General features: G+C 46.9%; 1 protein-coding gene and 1 pseudogene across 1 annotated transcript in view; one reads left to right on the forward strand and one right to left on the reverse strand.

The window, feature by feature from the left end:
• DNAH2 (dynein axonemal heavy chain 2) overlaps positions 1 to 26,465 on the reverse strand; it is a 140,185-nt gene that overhangs the window by 80,927 nt on the left and 32,793 nt on the right. Inside the window, exons 9-11 of the mRNA XM_049766225.1 lie at positions 25,102 to 25,231; positions 24,670 to 24,852; positions 20,416 to 20,630 (exon numbers count right to left, since the gene is read on the reverse strand). Of these exons, the coding sequence (XP_049622182.1) occupies positions 20,416 to 20,630; positions 24,670 to 24,852; positions 25,102 to 25,231 (528 nt within the window). The remainder of the gene's footprint in view (positions 1 to 20,415; positions 20,631 to 24,669; positions 24,853 to 25,101; positions 25,232 to 26,465) is intronic.
• LOC125998370 (uncharacterized) lies at positions 17,832 to 17,932 on the forward strand (annotated as a pseudogene).

Raw genomic sequence — 26,465 nt, forward strand, 5'->3', positions numbered from 1 at the left:
TTTGTTTTGTTTTGGGGTCACACCCAGCAGCGCTCTACACTCAGAAATCGCTCCTGGCAGGCTCGGGGGGACCATATGGGATGCTGGGATTCGAACCACCGTCCTTCTACATGCAAGGCAAACGCTCTACCTCCATGCTCTCTCTCTGGCCCCCAATATCCAGTTTTTTTATTATTTTATCACACGATTCTTTTCCTTTCTTTTTTTATTGCCGTAGGTGGTTTGGTTTTTGTTGTTTTGTTTTTATTGAAAACATTGTGATTTGGGGGCCGGGCGGTGGCGCTGGAGGTAAGGTGCCTGCCTTGCCTGCGCTAGCCTAGGACGGACCTTGGTTCGATCCCCCGGCATCCCATATGGTCCCCCAAGAAGCCAGGAGCAACTTCTGAGCGCATAGCCAGGAGTAACCCCTGAGCGTCACAGGGTGTGGCCCAAAAACCAAAAAAAAAAAAAAAAAAAGAAAACATTGTGATTTACAAAGTCCATCATAGTTGGGTTTCAGACATGCAATGAATTAGGGCCAATCCTACCACTGGTGTCGACCTCCTTCCACCATGTTCCCTGAATGCATCTCTTTTTACCCCCTCGCCCCCCACAGTCCACCAGTATAACAGGCCCATTTTCTCAGGTGCATCATCCAAGGGAGTGACGTTTTGGTCCCTGATATCAACTGGGAACCTCCAGGCTGCCAGTGCTATGGCCCAAGCTGTTCCCTCAGCCCCCGCCCCCCCCCCCCCCGCCAGTGCTGAAACTACATTCTAAATGTTAGTTGAAAAGAATAATGAGGCAGATTGGAGAGAGAGCTAATAGGCTGAGTGCATGCTTTGCATTCATGCTTCCCTATTCAGGTCCTGACACCAGATGGTCCCATGAGCATTACTAGGAGTGACCCCCAAGCACTGTGCTAGGAGTAGTAGCTCCTCAGTACTATCATGTGTGGCCTAAAACAAAACAAAACAAAACAAAATTAAGATGGAGATGGAGCGATAGTACAGCAGGGAGGAGGGAGTTTGCCTTGCATACAACGAAACCAAATTTGATCTCCAGCATCCTATATGATCCCCCAAGCACCACCAGGAATAATTCCTGAGTACAGAGCCAGGAGAGCCGTGATTGTCAGTGGGTGTGGCACCAAGAAAAACTTAAGGTGAAAGTTCCAAAATATTGTCATTTCTACAGGTAAGTATACTGGTTAACAATCTAAGAGACAAGAGTCTGGGCTGCAGAGATAATACAACAGGTAGGGCATATGACTTGTAGGCAGTTGACCATCATTCGATTCTTTGACACCCTATCTTGTCCCTGGAATGCTGCCAGAAGTGATCCCCGAGTACAAATCTCAAAGGAAACCCTGAGCACTGTTGGGTGTGGCCTAAAAACAAACAAAAAAAGAACAGGGTGGAAGTAAGGTTTTGTGCATTTCACTGGTGACGAGGTACAGATTCTGTGTATATCAATGAAAAATTATGGGTACACAGACCTCCCCGCTGAAAACTGGGGTGCTTTCAGGAGGAAGGCAGGCTAAATCTCAGCAGCTGACCCCACAGCTGCCACCACTTCAATGGCCCACTTTGCCACTGATCTCTGCAGACACCTAACCAACCAACACTTCAGGTATGCCACTTTGGGGACTGAGAACTCTGGTTTTATCATAGTGAGGACAGGCAGCATTCAGTTCCCTCTCCCCACACTCTTCCATCTTTCCAGAAACCCTGGCAGCTGCAGTGCTGCCCACCAGCACATCTGCCAGAGATCCTGGAATATTCGGAGAATTCAGCTGCAAGACCCCCTCCATATTTTTCAATACCAACACCCCAGTAGGAAGGCATCAAATTATGTCAAAGAAGCATAGAAGCCATCTAAGCTCAACAAACAAAATCAATCATACAGAATGATCAGTAGCAACAAACAGCTTAGTAATCTATTATTCAATGACTTGAAACTACGACTTAATGGTCCCATTGTAAGATGGTAACAATTTTAGAAATTTTCTTTTGCTCAAGTTTTTTCTTTCGATATTTCAACCTCCACTTAGTTATATAAATAATATAAAGTAAGTAAAAATATAAGTAAAAGTTTTGGGAGATGAATCTGGGGACAATGGTGAAGGGAGTGTTATACTTGTTGCAGATTTGGTGTTGGAACACGGAATGCCAGAAACAACCGTATTATGAACAACTTGGTAAATCACAATGTTTAGATAAAGTAACTTTTTTTAAAAAAGAAATTGTGGGGGGCCAGCGAGGTGGCGCTAAAGGTAAGGTGTCTGCCTTGCAAGCGCTAGCCAAGGAAGGACCGTGGTTCGATCCCCCAGCGTCCCATATGGTCCCCCCACCCCAGGGGCGATTTCTGAGTGCTTAGCCAGGAGTAACCCCTGGGCATCAAACGGGTGTGACCAAAAAAAACAAAAAAAAAAAAAATGTTATCTGGGGGCCAGAGAGATAGCATGGAGGTAAGGCATTTGGCATGCATGTATAAGATCAGTGGTTTGAATCTCGGCATCCCATATGGTCCCCTGAGCCTGCCAAGAGTGATTTCTGAGCATAGAATAGAGCCAGGAGTAACCCCTGAGTGCTGCCTGGTGTAACCAAAAAAAAAAAAAAAAAGAAAATTGTTATCCGGCTATGGAAGAAATAGAGACAAGATAAATCTTTCAATGATGAAAACTATTTCCAAATCCCGAGATATATGTAATAAGTGCTTTAAGAAATTATGAAAGAGGGGCCGGAGAGATAGCACAGCGGTAAGGCATTTGACTTAGACGCAGGAGGACGGTGGTTCGAATCCTGGTATCCCATATGGTTCTCCGACCTGCCAGGAGCGATTTCTGATCGTAGAGCCAGGAGGAACCCCTGAGGCTGCCAGATATGACCCAAAAACAAAAACAAACAAAAAAATTATGAAAGAGAAAAGGCTGTTCTGGGGTTGGAGAGAGTACACAGTGAGAGATAGTACAGAGATAGTAGAGTGCCTTACAGGCAGCCAAACTGGGTTCGATCTTTGGCACCATATATGGTCACCTGAGCCTTCCTGGAGTGATCCCTGAGTGAAGAGCCAGGAGTAAGACCTGAGCACCGCTGGATGTGGCAGGCACAAAAAGCATAACTTTTTTTTTTTTTAAAGGGGGAGCTGGAGCCATAGCGCAGTGGTAGGGCATTTGCCTTGCTTGTAGCTGACCTAGAACGAACCACAGTTTGATTCCCCCAGCGTGCCATATGGTCCCCCAAGCCAGGGCGATTTCTGAGCACATAGCCAAGAGTAACCCCTAAGCGCCACCGGGTGTGACCCAAAAACAAAAACAAAAACTCAACTTGAACATTTCCAGTGTGAGCTAAAGAGCTCACTCAGTGGCTTAGCACAAATGCACTGCAAACATAACAACATTAAACTCTATCTCAGGTACCACCATCTATATATAATACATGAACTTGGCAAGCTTTGCACTAATCTCCAGCTCTGTGAGTGACTCCAGCAGCATGCAGCCAGGTGTGTGAGAGAACATAACTAAAGGATGACAATTGCTGAGCGTTGCAACCAGAATAGACGTTCTAGCTTCACAACTAAGAAGTGTGGGGAAGGAGGCAAAATGGGGGGCACTGGTGGTGGGAAGGTTGCACTGATGAAGGGGGTGTTCTTTTTATGACTGAAACCCAACTACAATCATGTTTGTAATCATGGTGCTTAAATAAAGATATATTTTATTTTATTTTATTGGTTTTTTGGCCACACCCAGCGATGCTCAGGGGTTATTCTTGGCTATACACTCAGAAATGGTTCCTGGCTTGGGGGACCATATGGGACATGAGGGATTGAACCGCAGTCAGTCCTAGGCTAGTGCACACAAGGCAGACACCTGACCACTGTGCCACTGCTGCAGCCCCTAAATAAAGATATTATTTCTTTTAAAAAAAAAGTGTGGGGGCCGGGCGGTGGCGCTAAAGGTAAGGTGCCTGCCTTGCCTGCGCTAGCCTTGGACGGACCGCGGTTCGATCCCCCGGCGGCCCATATGGTCCCCCAAGCCAGGAGCAACTTCTGAGCGCATAGCCAGGAGTAACCCCTGAGTGTTACAGGGTGTGACCCAAAAACCAAAAAAAAAAAAGTGTGATACCTCCAAGCACGAGTGTGGGCATCACAGTGACCCCCAGCAAACAGTACAACCAGAAGGCACATGAGCATCACAACACAAGAGCGAAAGCAAGTGACAAGCAGGTGGACAAATGCGTTTGAGCCTTACAACCTGATGTGTGGACCCCCGCCAAGCACACCACTAAATGTGAAAACATCACTGCCAGGAATAGGAACCTGAGTTATTTCAACAGCGGCAAAGGGAAGCAAAGAGGGAGATTTAATTTTAGCAATAAAAAAAAGAAAGAAAAGTAAAATTATTTGCTTGGAGGCAGAACTTTTTGAGCATGATTTGAGTGCCAGAGGCCTGGCTTCAATCCTCAACACTAGATAATCCCCAGCAGCACTGCCAGGAATGGCCCCAAAACAAATAAACAAAAAAAAAAAAGGTGGGTTGGAGTGATAGTACAGAGAGAGCCTTACACACAGCTGACATATATGATACCTGGAGCACAACCAGCAGTAGCGCTGAGCCAGGAATAAGTCCTGAGAACTTTCGGGTCTAGCTCAAAAGTGTAGTCCAAACCCCCAGCCCCATTTTTCTTTTCAAATTGAATAGACATTTCCCAGCTACAAATGAGTTGTGGGTCAACAAACTTAAAAGCATCCAGGGGGGGGCCGGGTAGGTGGCGCTGGAGGTAAGGTGTCTGCCTTGCAAGCGCTAGCCAAGGAAGGACCGCGGTTCGATCCCCCGGCGTCCCATATGGTCCCCCCAAGCCAGGGGCGATTTCTGAGCACATAGCCAGGAGTAACCCCTGAGCATCAAACGGGTGTGGCCCAAAAACCAAAAAAAAAAAAAAAAAAAAAAGCATCCAGGGGCCAGAGCAGTGGTACAAGCAGTAGGTTGTTTGCCTTGCACGTGCTAACTTAGACGGACCGAGGTTCTATCCCCCAGCATCCCATATGGTTCCCCCAAACCAGGAGTGATTTCTGAGCGCAGAACCAGGAGTAACCCCTGAACGTCACCGGGTGTGGCCCAAAAACCAAACAAAAAAGAAAAAAAGGAAAAGCATCCAAAGTAAAAGAGGAAATACAACAAAGAAAAATCTTACAGGAAAATGACTTTCAACCTAGAATCCCAAAATTTCACAAATGCTCAACAAGGGGAAGACGGAAGACAGTTATCATGCAAGAATTTTTGAAACTTAGTTCCCCATGAGGCCAGAGGAATAATAAAGCAAGTAAAGACTCTGCCTTGCATATGTTCAACCCAGGTCTGATCCCCAGCACCTCAGATGGTCCCCCGAGCTAGACAAGAATGCGAGTGTAGCTCAAAAACAAAACAAAACAAACAACAACAACAAAAAAAAACAAACAAGAGCAGCTCCTGGTCTCAGAAAGCTGCTAAAATAAAACACGCAATCGAAAGGGCAAAAAAAATTAAAAAAGACTCAACAAATAACAGGAAAGTCCCTGAACTCTGGGAAGGTGACACCTAGGTGGTAGCTTTGGAATTTCCAAAACTGACCCTGAAGCCCTCGGTCCTCCGAAAGGGTGAGATCTAATTTGAAAGTAGTAACAAATAGAAATACTGGATAATAAGAAAAATAGTATTCTAAAGGAAGAATTAATAACTACCAAAAATATGGGACCGAAGCAATACACAGCAGGTAGGGCATTTGCCTTACACACAGCAGCTGCTCTGGGTTCAATCCCTGGCATCCCGCATGGTCCCCCAAGTCTGCCAGGAGTAATTTATTCCTTCCTTCCTTCCTTCCTCCTTCCTTCCTTCCCTCCCTCTCTCTCTCTTTCTTTCTTTCTTTCTTTCTTTCTTTCTTTTCTTTCTCTTTCCTTTCCCTTCCTTCCTTCCTTCCCTTTCTCTTTCCTTTCCTTCCTTTCTTCCTTCCTTCCTCCGTCCTTCCTTCCTTCCCTCCCTCTTTCCCTTTCTCTTTCCTTCCCTTCTTTCTTTCCTTCCTTCCTTCTTTCTTCCTTCCTTCCTTCCTTCCTTCCTTTCTTTTGCTTTTTGGGCCACAGCTGGTGATACTCAGGGGTTACTCCTGGCTATGCACTCAGAAATCGCTCCTAACTTCGGGGACCATATGGGACGCTGGGAGACCGAACCACAGTCCATCCTAAGTTAGCGTGTGCAAGGCAAACACCATACTGCTTGTGCCATCACTCTGGCCCCCCAGAAGTAATTTCTGAGTGCAGAGGCAGAAGTAATCCCTGAGCACTACTGTGACCAAAAAAAAAGTTTACCAATTATTCATGTGAAGTAAAGGGCCGGGAGATTGTATAGTATGGGAGGGCATTTGTCTAGCATGACACCATCCCAGTATGGGAGGGCATTTGTCTAGCATGACACCATCCCAGGCTCAATCCTCAGAACCCCATAATGTCCCCCAAGTTTCATGAGGGGGGATCCTTAAGCAGAGCCAGAAGTAGCCCCTGACCAAAATTGACTGTGATCCCAAAACAACCAAATAAATAAACCGTTGATTAGTCAAAAATTGTACTCCACAAGGAAGATGGAAAATGTATATATGATCATTTCTAAGAGGAACAACACGCTCTTATGTTTTTTTTTTCAAATTAGAGGCCTTGAATTCATTTCTGTAAAACTGCTCAGGCATGTAGAGCATCCAGAACTACATGCATCAACGTGTTTCTTCATTTTCTCATCTTGACAAGATTTTCAAAATAACGTTATGAAAAATGATCAAACTTTTAACTGTTAGGTATCAGGAAAGAGTTGAATAATGTCTCTGATTGTTAAACTGAAAATCAAATCGCATGAGACTTTTTCTTACAAAGTTCTGTCTTGGGGCCAGAGCAATAGCAATGTGTGGTAAGGTGTTTGCCTTGAACTCAGTTGACCCAGGACGGACCTGGGTTTGAGCCTGCCAGGAGCTATTTCTGAAGCCAGAGCCAGGAGTAATCCCTGAGTGCTGCCAGATGTGGTCCAAATCCCCACCCCCCAAAAAAGAAATTAAATACATTAAAATTTTTTATTCAGTCGTAAGAGCCAGATAGTTATTACAGCCTTGCATGCATCCTATCTGCTTCAATCCCTAGCATCTCAAATGGTCCCCAAGCACTGGCAGGATTGATCTCTGAGCAACTCACGGCATGGCCCCAAAGCAATCCATCAAAAAATAGTTTAGTCTTAATCAGAAACTTGTCAATAAATTTCCGGATTGCAAATTCCATTTATGTTTTTGGTTTATGGGTCATGCCTGGGTGGAGTCCAGGGGTTACTCCTGGCTCTGAGCTCAGAAATTACTCCTGGCAGGTTTGGGGGATCACACTGGATGCTGGGGATACAACCTGGTCTGCCGAGTGCACACAGCAAATGCCCTCCCATCTGCGCTATCACTCCAGCCCCAATAGATACAATTTGGAGCTAGTCAGTGTTACTCGGGCTTACTTCTGAGTCAGGGACCAAACCCTGGATCCCATTCAGATAATTACTTTTGTTTGCTCTTGGGCCACACCCAGTAACGCTCAGGGGTTACTCCTGGCTATGCGCTCAGAAATTGCTCCTGGCTCGGGGGACCATATGGGATGCCAGGGAAAGGAGGAGGGAGGGAAGGAGGGAAGGAAGGAAAGAAGGGAGAGAGGGAGGAAGAAAGGAAGGGAGGGAGGGAAGGAGAAAGGGAGGGAGGGAAGGAGGGAGGGAGGGAACAAGGGAGGGAAGGAGCAAGGGAGGGAGCAAGGAGGAAGGGAGGAGGGAGGGAGCAAGGGAGGGAGCAAGGAGGGAGGGAGCAAGGGAGGGAGGGAGGAAGGAGGGAGGGGGGAGGGAGGAAGGAGGAAGGAAGAAGGAAGGAAGGAAGGAAGGAAGGAAGGAAGGAAGGAAGGAAGGAAGGAAGGAAGGAAGGAAGGAAGGAAGGAAGGAAGGAGGGAGGGAGGGAGGAACGAAAAAGGGAGGGAGGGACGAAGGAAGGAAGGAAGGAAGGAAGGAAGGAAGGAAGGAAGGAAGGAAGGAAGAAGGAGGGAGGGAGGGAAGGAAGGAGGGAAGGAGGAAGGGAGGGAAGGAAGGAAGGCGGGAAGGAGGAAGGGAGGAGAGAAAGAAAGAAAGAAAGAAAGAAGGAAGGAAGGAAGGAAGGAAGGAAGGAAGGAAGGAAGGAAGGAAGGAAGGAAGGAAGGAAGGAAGGAAAGAAAGAAAGAAAGAAAGAAAGAAAGAAAGAAAGAAAGAAAGAAAGAAAGAAAGAAAGAAAGAAAGAAAGAAAGAAAGAAAGAAAGAAAGAGAAAAAGAAAGAAAAAGAAGGAGAAAGAAAGAAAGAAAGAAATAAAGAAAGAAAGAAAGAAAGAAAGATAGAAAGAAAGAAAGAAAGAAAGAAAGAAAGAAAGAAAGAAAGAAAGAAAGAAAAAGAAAGAAGAGAAAGAAAGAAGAGAGAAAGAGAAAAGGAAGGAAAGAAGAAAGAAGAGGAAGGAAGGAAAGAGAGAGGAAGAAAGGGAGGAAGGAAGGAAGGGATGGAGGGAGGGTAGGAGGGAGGGAGGGAGGGTGGGAGAGAGGGAGGGAGGGAGGGAGGAAAGAAGGAAGGAAGGAAGGAAGGAAGGAAGGAAGGAAGGAAGGAAGGAAGGAAGGAAGGAAGGAAGGAAGGAAGGAAGGAAGGAAGGAAGGAAAGAAGGAAGGGACGGACAGATGGACAGACATAAGCGTCTCCTGCAGAAATCCCACTCCTGAGAGCAGTTGCGATATAGTGGTAACATGCCTCTCCTGCCAGAACCAGACCACATCTGGAATATGTTTGTGTTAAGTGCATTCTTAAGACTGGTCTGGCCGTAAAAAGTGGTAAAAGTCAGTCTGGACTTCAGAGATCCAATATCTGGGAGAGAAGGTGGGAAACAGAACCCCTTGTAAGGGAAAATGGGTTCTTACTGGGGACAGGAAGTTTCCAGAACTAAAGGAGAATTGGGGCATTCCAAGGATGATCAGGGCATCTGGAAAGTATGCTTACTTCAAGATGTTATCTACACCTGAAAACAGAGAGAAGAGTTTAAACCTTATAAAGTGATCTGCACCCCCTTGGAGCGTTAATACTTTTTGGAAAAACTGAAACGGTCTTGGATTCCTTTATGGGTTGATGACTCCGGACTTTGCCAAATTTCATCCCTATGATTCTGGGATTTTTTTTTTTTTGTCTCCCCCGATTACTTACAAGGTTGAGGCAACTTTATCTTAAAACCACAAAAATGTAAAGCAGTTTGTTACGTCTCCCCAGAAACCTTAAAGAACAGGAATACATCCTCCTCTCTGGAAGAAGTTGGGGTTTCCACACAATGAAGCCATAAATATCTGGCCCCCAGTCAGCTTCCTGGGCTCTACTATATGAAGAGTATTCATACTCTTAGATTCACTTAGCACTTGAGATAAATATACAAGGTATTCCTCTATAAGGGATGATCACAGCAGACAGTAGAGCTGTACCCCAAGTTCCTAACGAGATGAGATGGGCACTGTGCAGGGAAATCCTTCACTTATGGGTGCTGGCGAGATAGTATAGCGGTTTGGGTATTTGCCTTGCACAATGCTGGCCTGGGTTTGATCTTCAGAATCTCACATGGTCTCCTGAGCACCCCTGCCTGGAGTCCTTCCGGAGCACAGAGCCAGGAGTAACACCTTGAGCACCGTCAGGCGTGGACCAAAACAAAACAAAAAAAAATACCACTAAACTAAAATTCTCCAGTGTCAATCATTCCGAAACCTTGGAGAAACTGTATAATTTACATGAAGTTCATCAGGTTCCCCAGCTTACTTGGCCTATCAATACGAGCAACAAGCACCCCCTAATGGCACCCAAGGTCACTGCTTCCCTCCCAGATTCGCTCAAGTGCCTCCTAGGAAGGTTCTGCCTACTCTGGAAAATCCTGGATCAGAGCACAGCTCAAATACAGAAAGCTCATTTCCAAGATATAAGTGAGTGGCTCCATGTCCACAGAATGGAAAGCCTCCCACACATGCTGTGAACCTTGAAAATCAAAGTACAGGGGCCAGAGATGGTAGAGCAGGTATGACGCTTGCCTTGCAATTGCCTGCCTTGATTTCAACCCCAGGCACCCCACAGGGTCCCTGCATCCACCCAGGAGCGATCCCTGAGCACAGAGTCTGTACCAGCACCCTCAGTCACTCTGGATGACCTGTGCGCCACAGAGCCCGAGCAGTTCCACTTTCTCAGACTTTAACATCCAACCTCCTAATGGGCTAACTGGGAGCCCCTGGGAGGCCTCCCCACTCCACCATTCCCCCCACCCAAAAAAGCACATAGCTTATGTTTTTATGGATGCAACACATTTTTTATTATATATCAACTACAAAGTCACCTTCTAGGAGTGGAGCTTTAATAAGCATTTTCACATTTTCCTTTATAACTTTTATTGGGGGGGGGGTGGGCCATACCTGGTGGCACTCAGGGTTACTCCTGGCCCTGCACTCGGAAATTGCTCTGCGGTGGTGGGGGACCAGAGAGACAGCACAGCGGTAGGGCATTGACCTTGCACATGGCCAACCCAAGACGGACCCAGGTTCAATCCCCAGCATCCCATAGGGTCCCCCAAGCCTGCTTCAGCAGCATATATACTAAAAAAATCAGAAATGGCTCCTGGGGGGAAGAACGGCTGAGGCCCGCCCCCGCCCCCACTGGCACAGGCCCACAGGAAAAGGGGCACTCCCTCCACACCTACAAAAGTGGGAGAAAATCGTGAGAACAAATGCTGATCCACAGAATAAACTCTACTCCTTCCTCTGTGTTTCAAATCCTTTATAATCTGACCCCAAGATGACTCTTCTTCAAACTAGTTTTCGTTTTTGTTTTTGGGCCACTCCCAGTGGTACTCAGGGAGGACTCCTGGATGACTGGGATCAAACCTACATGCAAGGCAAATGCCCTACCCTCTGTTATATCATGTCTTCCCCATTACAACTACTTTATCCCTACAACATTCTCAAGCCACAAAACCTTTGACAATAAACACCCCACTTTTCCAAACCATCCCTATCTCTTTCCTTTGCATTTGTGGTTTCCTGTCACCTTTTCTCTAAACTCATGTTTATATGTTGGGTCCTGGTAAAATATCTGCTTATAAAAATATATCCTGTTTGCTGTAAAAAAAAAAAATGACAAAGAAAGAACCGACTGCCACTCGCAAGAATGCCAGCAATATGGAACACAAGATCAATAAGCCTGGAGCAGGAGGTTCAGATGAACACGGGTGCCCCCCACGCAAATGCCACCATTGAAGTGAAAGCTGAAATCAATGGTCATAAACGGAGAACAAGAATGAAGGGCAGACCTCATGGTGAGATGAAAATGGAAGATGCTCCACTTTGTCACCCTGACTTCAACATAAGATCTGAACAGCATCCAGGATCTCTAACCAGACACCTAGAGCTTTCACTGGACCATAGAGAAAGTCTCAGCGAGGTTTCCGTAGCGTAGTGGTTATCACGTTCGCCTAACACAGAGAAAGTCTTTGGGGTTTGACAACCTACTATGCCTGGAGCCTGGAGTCAGTCCTCTGCCAGAATACTTCATGGCTAAGGTCTCTGTTTTTAGGCCAAAGTTTTTTCCTTTCTATCTTCTCCAAATTTAGCTGTGTCTATGCAAACAACTGCCACACACACACCTTTTATCTCGTACATTTTTTATCTCTTTTTTTTGTTTTTTTGGGCCACACCCGTTTGACGCTCAGGGGTTACTCCTGGCTATGCACTCAGAAATTGCCCCTGGCTTGGGGGGACCATATGGGACGCCGGGGGATCGAACCGTGGTCCGTCCTACGATAGCGCTTGCAAGGCAGACACCTTACCTCTAGCGCCACTTTCCCGGCGCCCATTTTTTATCTCTTATCTTTAAAAAAAAAAGAGCTTACAAGTGACTTTATTGAAGACACAGTAATGTCCACCAATATAGTTGCTACTGAGTTTTCTCTTCCTTCTTTTTTCTTGCCTTCCATTTTCGCTTTTAGTTTTTCTTTCTATTTTTCTCAATACCTTTGCTTTCCTTTATCTTGAAACAAATGTGTTGTGGTTAGTTATGTCAACTATGTGATGCATTTTCTTTAAAGTAAAAAAAATTGCCAGAGCAATAGCACAGTGGTAGGATGTCAGCCTTGCACATAGCAGACACAGGATGGACCTTGGTTCGATCCCTGGTATCCCATATGCTCCCCCAAGCCAGGAGCGATTTCTGCCGCATAGCCAGGAGTAACCCCTGAGCATCACTGGGTCTGGCCCAAAAAAAGAACAAAAAAAGGTTTGCTTAGTTTCTTCTCTCCCCTCTCTCAGGCCCAGGTGGGCAGTGCAACAAGTTGGCATCCCTGAGTGGGTTCGAGGCCCCACCAGGCAACTGGGTCTCACAGGCCCCTTCGAGCCTTGCAGATCCAGACCCCAACCGCAGCCTCTGCAGTTCCGCTGCAGTCTGCAGCCCTGCAGCCCTTGGCAGCCATGGGACCCTTGGGCTTCTGCAAGCAAGTACTTAATTCTGCCTCCCAGAAAGTGCCTCCAATTTTGCCACTGGATGTGCAAGCATGGATGCCCCGTGTCTGGGTGTCCTGGCAGCGAAACTGTCCCTGCTGTTTCCATCTGAATGTGGTGGTGACTCGGCAGGCGTCCCTGGGCTTCTGCCACCTGCTCTGCATTGCCAAGGGCCACAGTGAGAGTATCGCCAAATACAATTCATCCATCAAGGAAATACCTACCGGGAAACTCCTGGTACCTGCCTCCCACCTCCAAGATGGAATTTCAGCCCAATACCTGATAGAGGAATAAAAATAAAATTGCTCAGGCTAGCGGCCAACATTTAGTACCAGACTGACTCCAGTTGGACTCTCCTTTTAAAAATATCCAAGAGTGGGGCCGGCGAGGAGTTAAGGTGTCTGCCTTGCAAGCGCTAGCCAAGGAAGGACCGAGGTTTGATCCCCCGGCATCCCATATGGTCCCCCCAAGCCAGGGGCAATTTCTGAGCGCTTAGCCAGGAGTAATCCCTGAGCATCAAACGGGCATGGCCCAAAAAAAAGCAAAACAAAAAAAATAAATAAATAATAAAAAATATCCAAGAGGGCCCGGAGAGATAGCACAGCGGCGTTTGCCTTGCAATCCAGGACCAAAGGTGGTTGGTTCGAATCCCGGTGTCCCATATGGTCCCCCGTGCCTGCCAGGAGCTATTTCTGAGCAGATAACCAGGAGTAACCCCTGAGCAACGCCGGGTGTGGCCCAAAAACAAAACAAAACAAAAATATCCAAGAGTGGAAATGGTCTTCAAACTATGGCCCGCGGGCCACATATTGTATTTATTCCCATTTTGTTTCTTCACTTCTAAATAAGATATATGCAGTGTGCATAGAAATTTGTTCATAATTTTTGTTTTTACTATAATCTGGCCCTCCAACAGTCTGAAGGACAGTGAACTGGCCCCCTGTTAAAAAGTTTGAGGACTCCTGGAAGGGTAAGGAGCCTGTCTTGAACACAGCTGACCCAAGCAGACCACGGTTCAAATCCCGATGCCCCCTATGGTCCCCCGAGTCTGCCAGGAGTGACTTCTGAGTGCAGAACCAGGAGGAACCCCTGAGCACCGCCGGGTGTGACCCCTAAACCAAAAAAAGACAAAAAAAATATATATATATATATCCAAGGACAATTTGATGACAGCATCCTGCATCAGACCCTGGGAAATCCCTCCCCTAAAGTGCTCAAGGTGGCTCGGATCCTGGACACCACCTACAAACAGCTCATCAAGTAGTCCTTGCCCTTCCTAAGGGCGGCTATTCTGCAGGTGGGTCTCGCCGCTCACCTGCCCTCCCCCAAGAATGCCATCTTTAAGCTGGTGGACTGGCAGCTTGATCCTGTGGACAAGATCCTGGTCTTGATGCGGCAGGCAGTGGGTGCCGAGTCCAGCATGGCCTGCAGGTTGTCAAGACCATCCTGCATGCCCAAGGAAAAGTCCAGCAAGCTGGAGGACCACACACTGCAGAGCAGCACATCTCCCTCAACTCGACACCAGCAACATGTGGTGCCCAGCATGGCTTGCCAGACCCTCTGCGTGTTGCGGCTGTTGGCTTCCTGCAGGAAGACAACGGCACAGCTATTCCCAGAGTTTCTGATGGCGCTACTGCTGCAGATCTCCTACCACAGTGACTTGAGGCTCAGGCCCCACCCCAGACTGCTTGGGGATCCTCGCATGCCCCACTAGACTGACATCACGCACCCAGGCAGCCCCATGCAGTCATCCCTCCCATGGTCTCCAAGGGGCTCACCCCACTGTGCTCCTCTGGAGCCTCTATGGAAGCTAAGCACAACGACCTCTATGGAAGCCAAGTGCCCAGGAGGCGCTGAGACTCCTCCTGAAGTGCTCAGGACTCCAGGATGTGGACATGAGGAAGCTGGACGAGAGAAACTGCTCGGCTCAGTTCTCTGAGGCCCTCCTGGAAGCCAAGGTGCTCTGTGCGTACAACTTCCCACAGCTCCCACAGAACGTGCGCCTGTCCTGACAAGGCCAGAAGTTTGGAAGACAGCAGCATCACAGCGATATGCCTCACAGAGCTGCTAAAATGCTCCTTCCAGGATCCATTCCCAGAGGAGTTTCTGGTTCTTTACCAGAACTGGGTCAGTAACTCCGGCCCCATTGTGAGCAAATATGAGCCTTCAGAAGATCAACAAGATAGAAAATACCACTTCTGTTGCAGACAACCACGAGGGGGAAGCGCCTTTCTGCCACCATCGGGTCCCAGACCGGCAGTGCCAGTGGGTCCCGGCGGCCAGAGGGGCCCTAGAATGACAATTTTCTACCTGAGTGCACGCGTGGTCCCGGCTAGGACTTTGGGTACTGCTGCTATTCAGGAATAATCCAGGCTGGAGAAGATGGGCTCTCACCATCTAAGTCCTGTCCCCAGAGCTTGGTGGCCTTCCCTGATGTGGCCATGGGCTTCTCCCCGGGGAAGTAACTGTGCCTTGACGTCTCTCAGAGGAAGCTCTACAGATCTGCAGACAGTAGTGTAGAAGAAAGTTTCAAGACACTGTCTTGGTCCAAGTGTGGCTTGTCTCATGTCACGACCGTCATGCTCAAATATGACCACAGGTTCATTGAGAACAATGGCTCTGCCCTCTATGTCATCGACAACATCCCCATCATGGTGGCAATGCTGCTCAAAGTGCTCACTGCCACGATCAACAGGTCCTACCAGGAGGCCGAGGATGACAGTGACGTGGAATGGAAGTTTGGAAGTTTGCAGGCTCCAAACTCTAGCTGTCTTATTTTGAGGATGCAAAGACATTGCCTCCACCAGAAGAATATAATTCATGAATTAAAAGGGATGCAATAAATTCAAGTCAGCTGTCTCCAACCTTCGTTATGAAACTTTTTGGAGGACAAGAACCAGGCCACTGAGGAATTAACTGTTCTAATTCATAGACTCGGTGAGAAGCTGAGTCCCAGCGTGCTGAGAGGTGAATGACTCCCAACCTGAGACTATGACGGCTTGCTGACGTCGTCGGTTCAGGATGCCTTCCACTCCGAAGATGAGGCAGTCATCCTCCGGGCCCTCATCACCTTGGCCAGCTCCCAAGCAAATAGGACAGGGGGACCCCCTCTGCCAGGTTGAGCCCGGTCAAGTCCGGCTATTATCCTCTGATGAGACACATCAGCGCTGACATCCATGCAAGGCACCAAAATAATTGGCGGTACTTAGGCGTTCCTGGGCAACCCCCAAGAGTGCCTGAGGAGGACCGCTATCATTTTTATTAGAGTCCCTTGTGAAGTTGGGGACCCATTTACTGGTAGGAGACAAAATGGACACCATCCTGGAGGTGGCAGATCGATCACCTGTCTGGGACGAGAACCCAGAGACCAGCGACCTGGCAAGCAGACATATAACATCTTTGAGATCTCCCACAATGTCACCTCCTCCGGCCGCAAGAAGGCCGCTCTGCTCCTCAACTTTATCTATATCCAGAGTGACGCTGCTTGACGACTTGCCCCTGGAAGAGGACTTGGAATTGTCACTACCCCCCGCAGGATGTCAAGACCACCATCAAGAGACGGCTGAGCCGGAGGCTCAAGAGAACCTAAAAGAGAAGTCTGGCTGCCCGAGAGTGAGTGACTCCACTCCGACTGCGGTGCTGGGGGTCCTGAGAGTACTGGGAACCGTGCAACAAAAGCAGAAAATTGTTTTGTTGTTTCGGGGGCCACACCAGGCCAGGATTTTCTCCTGACTCTGTAATATTCTTTATTTGTGTTCTCTCACACACCTTGCTGCCTACTGCTGAAAATCATTTGCAGTATTGGGGATTAGTACAGAGCTGCCAGGATCATGCAATGCCTATGAAAGTACCACGAAAATCACTCACCCATCTTATGCTTGCAATGCCAGTGCTCTGAGACAGTGAATAATATCTCTAGCCTATAGTGGGCATGTTTGAGTTTTTAAAAAAAAAAAAAAAACAACCCAGTTTCAATATGCATTGCTCCCTGCCTAGTTTCCTACTTTTCTGTGTGAGACAGCCAAGAAAGGCCCAGCAGATATAATCTCTTCAGGGTCCCGCACAAGCCAAGAAAGGTCCAAGCGGACATAATTCCTACAGGGTACTGCACAAGGTAGACTGACATCACCCACAAAGGGTGGAGCCTGATTCTTGCTGTGTTTGGGGGCACGAAAAAGACATAAAAGGCCGCTGCTTTGCTCTCTGCCTAGCTTCCTGCCTTGCTCCTTGCCTGCTTTTCTGCTTTTTTGCATGGAATAGCCAAGGAAGGCCCCAGCAGACATAATCTCCTCAGGACTGGGCACAAGGTAGGCTGACTCCGCCCAGGAAGAGTGGAGCCAAAGGAGTACAGCTGCTCTGCTTTGTGTCATGAACTAGCCCATGAACCCCACCACAACATGTAGTAAAATCCACACTACAAGCATGTCAATGGGGAAACAATGCAGGGCAACAGCATGCATAGAGAACGAAGATGACAGTTCTGATGACCGGAAAGATACCAACCACCACCTAACAGCCCCTCAAATAACGAGTTTAGAGTAAAAATATAAAGGATGCTCATAAAACTCAAAGAGAGCATAGATGAAGCTGAACAGACCACAAAGGTAGAAATCAGAAAACTCCAAACTCAAGTAACAGGGCTAAAAAACTTGGTAGATGAAATGAAAAACTGAATGGAAAGCCTCTCCCACAGAGCAACAGCAGCTGAGGACCGAATCAGGGAGCTGGAAGATAAGGAGCATAACAGCTTCCAGCCTATCTTCTCTGCCCTTCCCAGACTAACCTCTTGGAGAAACTGCCCTGGACAGGGCCTTTTTAAAGACCAACTGGACCTCCATCTAACTCCATGCACAAAGGTCAAATCCAAATAGATTCAAGACCATGATATCAGACCCGGAACTGTAAGGTATATAGAAGAACACGTATGCATACAGGTGTTTAAGGAACCAGTAAAATAATACAACAGTAAGGCACATGCTTTTCAAGTATCTCACCAAGGTTTGATCCCCAGAAGCTACATGGTCGCCAGACCTTGCCAGGAGTTAAACCCCGAGCAGAGACAGGAGTAAGAAAAAGCACAACCTCTGCTTTTCTGCACAAGACAGCCAAGACGATGCCATCAAACACAATCTCCAGGGCCCAAGGCCGCGCATCTTCTGACTCACGAACCCCAGCACAGCACTGGGTATGGACCAACAACAAAAGATTAAGAATTACTTGATTTCGTTTTTTCTTTATAAGGCTTCAACAGGCAAAGAGACTATATTTGAGAAGCATACTATGACTTGTTTCAATAAAAACTGAAGTACATATACTAAAATTGGAACGATACAGAGATTAGCATGGCCCCTGTGCAAGGGTGACACGCAAATTTGTGAAGCATTTCATATTTTTCGTGTGGTCCCTGGAACAAAAAAAATAGAAAAAAGAAAAAGTACAACCAGGTGTGTCCCCTCCCACAAAAACAAATAAAAAATTATTAAAATGGTGTTTAAGGGGCAAAAGGGATAGTACTGTGGGTATGGTGCTTGCTTGCCTTATATGTAGCTTACCCTAGTCCTGTTCCCAGAGCCTCAGATGGTCGCCCAAACCATGCCAGGAGTGAATCCTGAGCATAGAGCCAAAAGTTAAGCCCTGAGCACTTCCAGGTATAGCCCAAAAACAAGCCAAGAAAAGTAAATACTGGAGACTAGGATATATATAGTACAGCCATTAAGACTCATGGTCCCAACCCAGTTTCAATTCTCAGCTCCACATGGTTACCCAAGCATCACTAGATGCATCCCGGGAGGCCCCCAACACCATCTGGACAACATGGATATCCCTAGCAGTACAGGACACAAATAGAATTGCACCCTTACTCTCAATTCTGTTGACCAAGAATCAGTGGTGGGACCTCTAGATTTTATAAACACTGTTTGGGAGGCCCTCACCCCAAACAGCAAACGGGCCGGAGAATACAAGACCCAAGGCATTTGCCTTGCATGTAACCCCAGTTTGTTCCCCAACACCACATAGGGTCTTGTTCTGTCCCCTCAGCACCAGCAGAAGTGACCTCAGAGCAGAGTCAGAGAGTGTCCACGGATGAACAAAAGCACCCCAACTCTCCCACTCGGAAGTTAATATTGCAGGTGATGATGGGTTAATGAACCACTGTGAGAAACACAGAGTTTTTTTTTTTCGGGCCACACCCATTTGATGCTACGCACTCAGAAATTGCCCCTGGCTTAGGGGGGGCCATATGGGACGCCGGGGGATCGAACTGTGGTCCGTTCCTTGGCTAGCGCTTGCAACACAGGTGCCTTACCTCTAGCGCCACCTCGCTGGCCCTGTGATGATGGGTTAAAGGATAGGATGCCTGTCTTGTACGGGGCTGGCCCCAAAGTTAATATTGATCATTTGCAGTCTGGACAAGAACTGGGTACTGGAAGGAAGTAAAGTGACATGCATGCTGCTAAGTCAGTAACAATACTGCAAACCAGCGTCTAAAAGGTCCACAGGGGCTCAATCCCCACCATCCCATAAGGTCCCGAGGCTGACAGGAGTAATTCCTGAGTGAAGCCCCCCAAAAAATAGAAAAACAAAACATTGCCCCCAGGGTAAATGAATTACTTACAGTGTTACAAAGTAGGGACAGAATAGTACCTAGCTCATTCTTAACACATGGAATGCACACAATGATGTATTTTCATATAACTAATAAAATGATTAAATTTAACTATAATATTAAAAATTTCATAAGACATCATCTGGAACTCCATCAATTCTCAGGAAGTCCACAACCCAGCATGTGGTCCAGATGATTTTGCTGAGCCTTCATGGCCATCTAGTGGCCAAAAAACGAACCACTACCTTAGTAGCTTATTGTGGGGTTCTGTTTGTTAGGAGGGCTGGTTTTGGTTTGTTTTCTGTTTTTGTAGTTTTGAGGCCACACCTGACGGTGCTCAGGGCTTACTCCTGGCTCTGTTCTCAGGGTTCATTCTGGCAAGGTTGGGAGTACCATATGGGGTGCCATAGACCGGACCCAGGTCAGCAATATATAAGGCAATACCTGCCATATTAAAATCTTGGCACAGGGTTGAGTTGGTTTTTTTTTTTTTTTTTTTTGGTTTTTGTTTTTTTTTGGTTTTTGGTTTTTGGGCCACACCCAGTAACGCTCAGGAGTTACTCCTGGCTATGCGCTCAGAAGTTGCTCCTGGCTTGGGGGACCATATGGGACACCGGGGGATCGAACCGCGGTCCATCCAAGGCTACCGCAGGCAAGGCAGGCACCTTACCTTTAGCGCCACCGCCCGGCCCCCAGGGTTGAGTTTTGTTTGTTTTTTGTTGCTGTTATGTTTAGTTTTGGGCCCAGACCTGGCAGTGCTCAGGGGTTACTCCTGGCTCTGTGCTCAGAAATTACTCCTGGCAAGCTCAGGGTATATACGATACCAGGAATCAAACCTGGTCAGCTGCGTGTAAGAAAGCACCTATCACTCTGGCCCCCAAGCAGGCACAGGTTTAATTTTTTTTTGGTTTTTGGGTCACAACCGGCGGCGCTCAGGGGTTACCCCTGCCTGGCTCTGTGCTCAGAAATCACTCCTGGCAGGCATGGGGGACCATATGGGATGCCAGGATCTTGGATCAGCTGCATGCAAGGCAAACGCTCTATCACTATGCTATCTCCCGGCCCCAGGGAGGGGTTTAAATTGCACTTTTTTTTATAAACAGATAGCAAATATTAGTGCTAAATTGAATTAAAATTTAAAAATGAGAGTTTTAAAAGTACAGAGTTAGAGAAGAATGGAGAGAGAAATGAGCAGATGGCAGTTAAACCGTTAGGCGAATTAGATATGGTAATAGCACCAAATAGAAAGAAGTCAGGCTGGGTAGTATACTTGTCAAAATTGACATCCAGCATGCCAGGCTTCTCCTGGCTGATGCGTAACAATGAACTGTCCAGTCGCTTGATGCAGTCCTTGTCCAGTGTTGCTGTCCAATCCTGGAATGTTTTTCGAACCAGTTCATCGATGCCTTGAATCATCTGCTGATAGGTATGAATAGTCTCCTCTCCAGTCCCAATTTGGGGCAGGAAATGAGCCTCAGAAAGACACTGAAAAGAAAGAATGTTGGATGAGTAGTGGCTATTCTCACTTTCCTTCATTTTACAACTTCCTTGAGTCCCTCCCCCAACACACACACACACACACACACACACACACATATATACCACCACCACCAACAACAACAACAACAACAACAACAATAACAACAACCCCAATAATCATTTTAGAGCAAAGGGAAGCCAAGAAGAAAAGTGAGAGAAGAGTTCAAAACAAGAGTTCAAAATCAAGCCAAGTGAGATTCCACTGACATTAGTGCCACACAATCCCAAATACCTTGGAGTCAACTTAACTCAAGAGGTGAAGGGCCTATACAAAGAAAACTACAAAGCCCTGCTTCAAGAAATAAAAGAGGACACAAGGAAATGGAGACACATACCCTGTTCATGGATTGGGAGGATCAACATCAGTCAAATGGCAATACTCCCCCAAAGCATGGTATAGATTCAATGCAATCCCTCTAAGGATTCCCATGACATTCTTCAAAGAAGTGGATCAAACACTCCTGAAATTCATTTGGAACAATAAACATCCACAAACAACTAAAGCAACCCTGAGAAAAAAGAAGATAGGAGGTATCACTTTCCCCAACTTCAAATTATACGATAAAGAATAAAGACAAACCCTCAGATCAGTAGAAGGGACTTGAGTATTCAGAGAATGGTCCCCAGGCATACAATCAATTAATCTTTGATAAAGGGGCAAGAAATACAAAATGGAGCAAGGAAAGCCTCTTCAGCAAGTGGTATTGCGACAACTGGTCAGTCACTTTCAAAAAAGCAAACTCAGGGGCCGGAGAGAGCACAGCAGTAGGGCGTTTGCCTTGCATACAGAAGGACGGTGGTTCGAATCCCGGCGTCCCATATGGTCCCCCGAGCCTGCCGGGGCGATTTCTGAGTGTAGAGCCAGGAGTAGCCCCTGAGCGCTGCTGGGTGTGACACAAAAACAAAAACAAAAAAAGTAAACTCAGACCTCCAGTCAAATTCAAATGGATTAAAGATCTTGATATCAGATCAAGAACCATAAGGTATATAGAAGAACACATAGATGAAACACTCCATGATATTGAGACTAAAGGCATTTGCAAAAAGGAACAGCACTGTCCATACAAGTGGAAGTGGAGATAAACAGATGGAACTATATTAAGCTGAAAAGCTTCTGCACCTCAAAGGAAATAGTGACTAGGATACAAAGGCCACCACCCACGGAATGGGAGAAACTATTCAACAGATAAGTTATTCATCAGATAAGGAACTAATATTAATACCTAAGATATATAAGGTACTGACAGAACTTAACAAGAAAAAAAACAACTTCAAACTGTACTACAAAGCAATAGTTATCAAAATAGCATGGTATTGGAATAAAGACAGATCCTCAGATCAGTGGAATAGGCTTGAGTTCTCAGAGAATGTTCCCCAGACATACAATCACCTAATTTTTTTTTTTTAGTTTTTCAGGCCAGACCTGTTTGATGCTCAGGGGTTACTCCTGGCTAAGCGCTCAGAAATTGCCCCTGGCTTGAGGGGACCATATGGGACGCTGGGGGATCAAACCTCGGTCCTTCCTTGGCTAGCACTTGCAAGGCAGACACCTTACCTCTAGTGCCACCTCTCCAGCCCCACAATCACCTAATTTTTGACAAAGGAGCAAGAAATCTAAGTGGAGCAGGGAAAACCTCTTCAACAAGTGGTGCTGGCAGAACTGGTTAGCCATTTGCAAAAAAGCGAACATAGACCCCCAGTTAACATCATGTACGAAGGTAAAATCCAAATGGATTAAAGACCTCTTGATATCAAACCTGATACCATAAGGTATATAGAACAACACGTAGGTAAAACACTCCATGACACTGAGACTAAAGGCATCTTCAAAGAGGAAACTGCACTCTCCAAGTAAGTGAAAGCAGAGATTAACAGATGGGAATATATTAAGCTGAGAAGCTTCTGCACCTCAAAAGAAATAGTGCCCAAGATACAAGAGTCACCCACCGAGTAGGAGAAACTTTTCACCCAACACCCATCAGATAAGGGGCTAATATCCAAAATATAAAGGGCACTGACAGAACTTTACAAGAAAAAAACACCTAATCCCATCAAAAAATGGGGAGAAGAAATGAACAGACACTTTGATAAAAAAAGAAATACAGGGCCCGGAGAGATAGCACAGCGGCATTTGCCTTGCAAGCAGCCGATCCAGGACCAAAGGTGATTGGTTCGAATCCCGGTGTCCCATATGGTCCCTTGTGCCTGCCAGGAGCTATTTCTGAGTAACCCCTGAGCCGGGTGTGGCCCAAAAACCAAAAAAAAAAAAAAGAAAGAAAAAAGAAATACAAATGGCCAAAAGGCACATGAAAAAATGCTCCTCGTCACTAACCATCAGGGAGATGCAAATCAAAACAACGATGTGATACCACCTCATACCCCAGAGGTTGGCACACATCACAAAGAATGAGAACAATCAGTGCTGGCGGGGATGTGGAGAGAAAGGAACTCTTATCCACTGCTGGTGGGAATGCTGTCTAGCCCAGCCTTTATGGAAAATGTGGAGATTCCTCAAAAAACTGAAAATTATGGTTCGAATCCCGGCATCCCATATGGTCCCCTGTGCCTGCCAGGGGTGATTTCTGAGCAAAGAACCAGGAGTAACCCCTGAGCGCTGCCACGTGTGACCCCAAAACCAAAAAAATAAATAAAAATAAAAAATAACACCCAAGTGAATAGACACGCACATTTCAGAACAAAACAAAGTTCAAAAAAATAAAAAGCAAAGAAAGTTAAGGATTTAAGAACTACAAGATTGAAAACGAATGTGAATCCTTAGGCTCATAAATGTTAGCCACAGCTGTTTACTGAGGTGGTCTCTTCACCCCAGAGCCAAGTAAATGATTGCAGGTCATTACCTCTGGAACGTTAAGCATACTGTGCCCAAAAGTGTTTTTAAGTTTTTTGGGGGGCCACACCCGGCGGTGCTCAGGGGTTACTCCTGGCTCTACGCTCAGAAATCACTCCTGGCAGGCTCGGGGGACCATATGGGATGCTGGGATTTGAACCACCGTGTCGTTCCTGGGTCAGCCGCTTGTGAGGCAAATGCCCTACAGCTGCGCTATCTCTCCAGCCCCTATTTATAACATTTTTTTTGTTGTTATTTTGCACCTATTCTTTTAGGAAAACTGGGGCCTACCAAGGCCTCGCCAATTCAGTTCCCTGGATTGTGAGGTTCTATTACTTTCGTGGTGACCCAGCTTCCCAGCTGGTGAGCCCAATCCTCCTCTCTGCCTAAAATGACCTCCTTTTCTTCTAGCTCCACCTGCCACATCCCTGCATCGCCCAAGCTGTGAACTGTATCTGCCACTTCCCTATTCCAACTTAATCTGACGCCATAAAGTCTCTGAAGTCCGAGAAAAAAGTCCAAAGACTGCTGTGCCTGTTTGCATGTGAAAGCCTGGGAGGTTGATCCTGACACCACATGGTCCCTCAAGCACCAACAGCAGTGCCTGATGAGTCAGGAGTCATCAGGACTAATGACTGGAGCGATCATTTTTCTGCCCAGCACTGTTGACAGTGGCACCAAGATTGGGAGGTGTAAGATTATTTAGGGACAATCTTTGGAAAAAGGGCACAGGGGTTCAGAGCATATTATAGCAAGAAGGGTACTTGGCCTTGCAATGTGGCTGTCGTCGATTCAATCCCCAGCATCTGATGTGTTCCCCTTAGTGATCACCATGCCTGAGTGCAGAGCCAGAAGTCACCTTGAGCAATGCCAGGTGTGGCTCAAAATAAATAAATAAAATAAAACGGAGCACAGCCTGTCGATTCTCTTCCACCAACTACAGCCTTATTGTGTTTGTTTTGGGGTCACACCCGGTAGTGCTCAGGGCTTACTCCAAGCTCTGGACTCAGGAAATACTCAGGGGACCATACAGGATACCAAGGATCCGACCTGAGTCGGCCCCAGACAAATCATCTGCCCTACCCATTGTTATTGTTCCGCCCCACTGGGCAACTTTAGGAAAAGCCAGCAGCTTACGTTCATGACTCTGTCGATGCGACGCCGCAGTATCCGCATCCAGTGCGCTTGTCCAGAATACTGGGCCATGCTTGGCACCAGGTATGGGCACTTTTTGCTCAGTTCCCGGTTCGTGAGCGCCAGCTCACTGTTGAACAGCATGTAGAGATCCACCGCTTTCTTGTCATACGTTCTCTTAATAGCCTGAGACAGAAGAGAGGAGGGTACATTCGGGTGCTACGAGATACCTGTGTGTACAAGATACATACACATCCCGAAAAAAAGCCATACTCCCCATTCTGGGACTTGGTCAGGAACCAAGGCAAGTGCAGGGAAATCAAAGTGCAGGAAAAGGGAGAGGACGAGAGAGGATGGGTGTGGGGCGGGAGGAGGGAGGAACTCTAGGAACCAGAGGAAAGCACAGGAGCCCGGACAGGAATTGGGTGGTGGCACCTCTCGGGTGGCCAGTCTGTGGAAGGTGTCCAGAAGCAGTACTCCGTGCTCGACGTCAAGTACTAACTCAAAGGCGGAGGTGATCAAGTTCTGTGTCATCACCTCCAGGTCCTTGATTCCAGCACGGAACCTACACCAGTGGAGAGACAAGTGGAAATGTGGGTGTCCTCATCTGCCCCCAGAGTAGCATCATGTCTTTACAGATGTTGACTAAAAATGAAAACTGAGGTTCTCCATTATCAAGAAGCCATGTTCTCTCTTGAGCACATATCTTGCCTGACCTCTCTTCTACCTCCATTTCCAGCAAAACCTGGTTTTTACTTTTTTTTTTTTTTTTTGTGGTTTTTGGGTCACACCCAGCAGTGCTCAGGGGTTACTCCTGGCTCCATGCTCAGAAATTGCTCCTGGCAGGCATGGGGGACCATATGGGACGCCGGGATTCGAACCAATGACCTTCTGCATGAAAGGCAAACGCCTTACCTCCATGCTATCTCTCCGGCCCCTGGTTTTTACTTTTAAAAGAGAGAGGGAGGGGCCAGAGCGGTGGCACAAGTGGTAAGGCCTTGCCCACACTAACCTAGGACAGACTGCAGTTCGATCGACCCATGTCCCATATGGACCCTCTGAGTGCATAGCCAGGAGTAACCCCTGAGTGTCACCGGGTGTGGCTCAAAAAACAAAAAATAAAAATAAAAAAATAAAGAGAGAGCTAGTACATGGGGCAAGAGAGATAGTACATTTGCTTACACTTGGCAGACCTCAGTTAAAATGGCACCAGGGCCAGAGAGATAGCATGGAGGTAAAGCATTTGACTTTCATGCAGAAGGACAGTGATCAAATACTGGCATCCCATATGGTCCCCTGAGCCTGTCAGGAGCGATTTCTGAGTGTAGAGCTAGGAGTAACTCCTGAGTGCTGCCCAATATGACCCAAAAACCAAAGAAGGAAGGAAGGAAGGAAGGAAGGAAGGAAGGAAGGAAGGAAGGAAGGAAGGAAGGAAGGAAGGGAGGGAGGGAGGGAGGGAGGGAGGGAGGGAGGGAGGGAGGGAGGGAGACAGGAAGGAAGGAAGGAAGGAAGGAAGGAAGGAAGGAAGGAAGGAAGGAAGGAAGGAAGGAAGGGAGGGAGGGGGAGAGGGAGGGAGGGAGGGAGGGAGGGAGGGAGGGAGGGAGGGAGGGAAAGAAGGAAGGAAGGAAGGAAGGAAGGAAGGAAGAAAGAAAGAAAGAAAGAAAGAAAGAAAGAAAGAAAGAAAGAAAGAAAGAAAGAAAGAAAGAAAGAAAAGAAAGAAAGAAAGAAAGAAGAAAAGAAAGAAAAAAGAAAGAAAAAAGAAAGAAAAGAAAGAAAGAAAGAAAGAGAAGGAGGGAGGG

The sequence above is a fragment of the Suncus etruscus genome, chromosome 20 (assembly GCF_024139225.1).
Source record: "Suncus etruscus isolate mSunEtr1 chromosome 20, mSunEtr1.pri.cur, whole genome shotgun sequence".
Classification (NCBI taxonomy): domain Eukaryota; kingdom Metazoa; phylum Chordata; class Mammalia; order Eulipotyphla; family Soricidae; genus Suncus; species Suncus etruscus.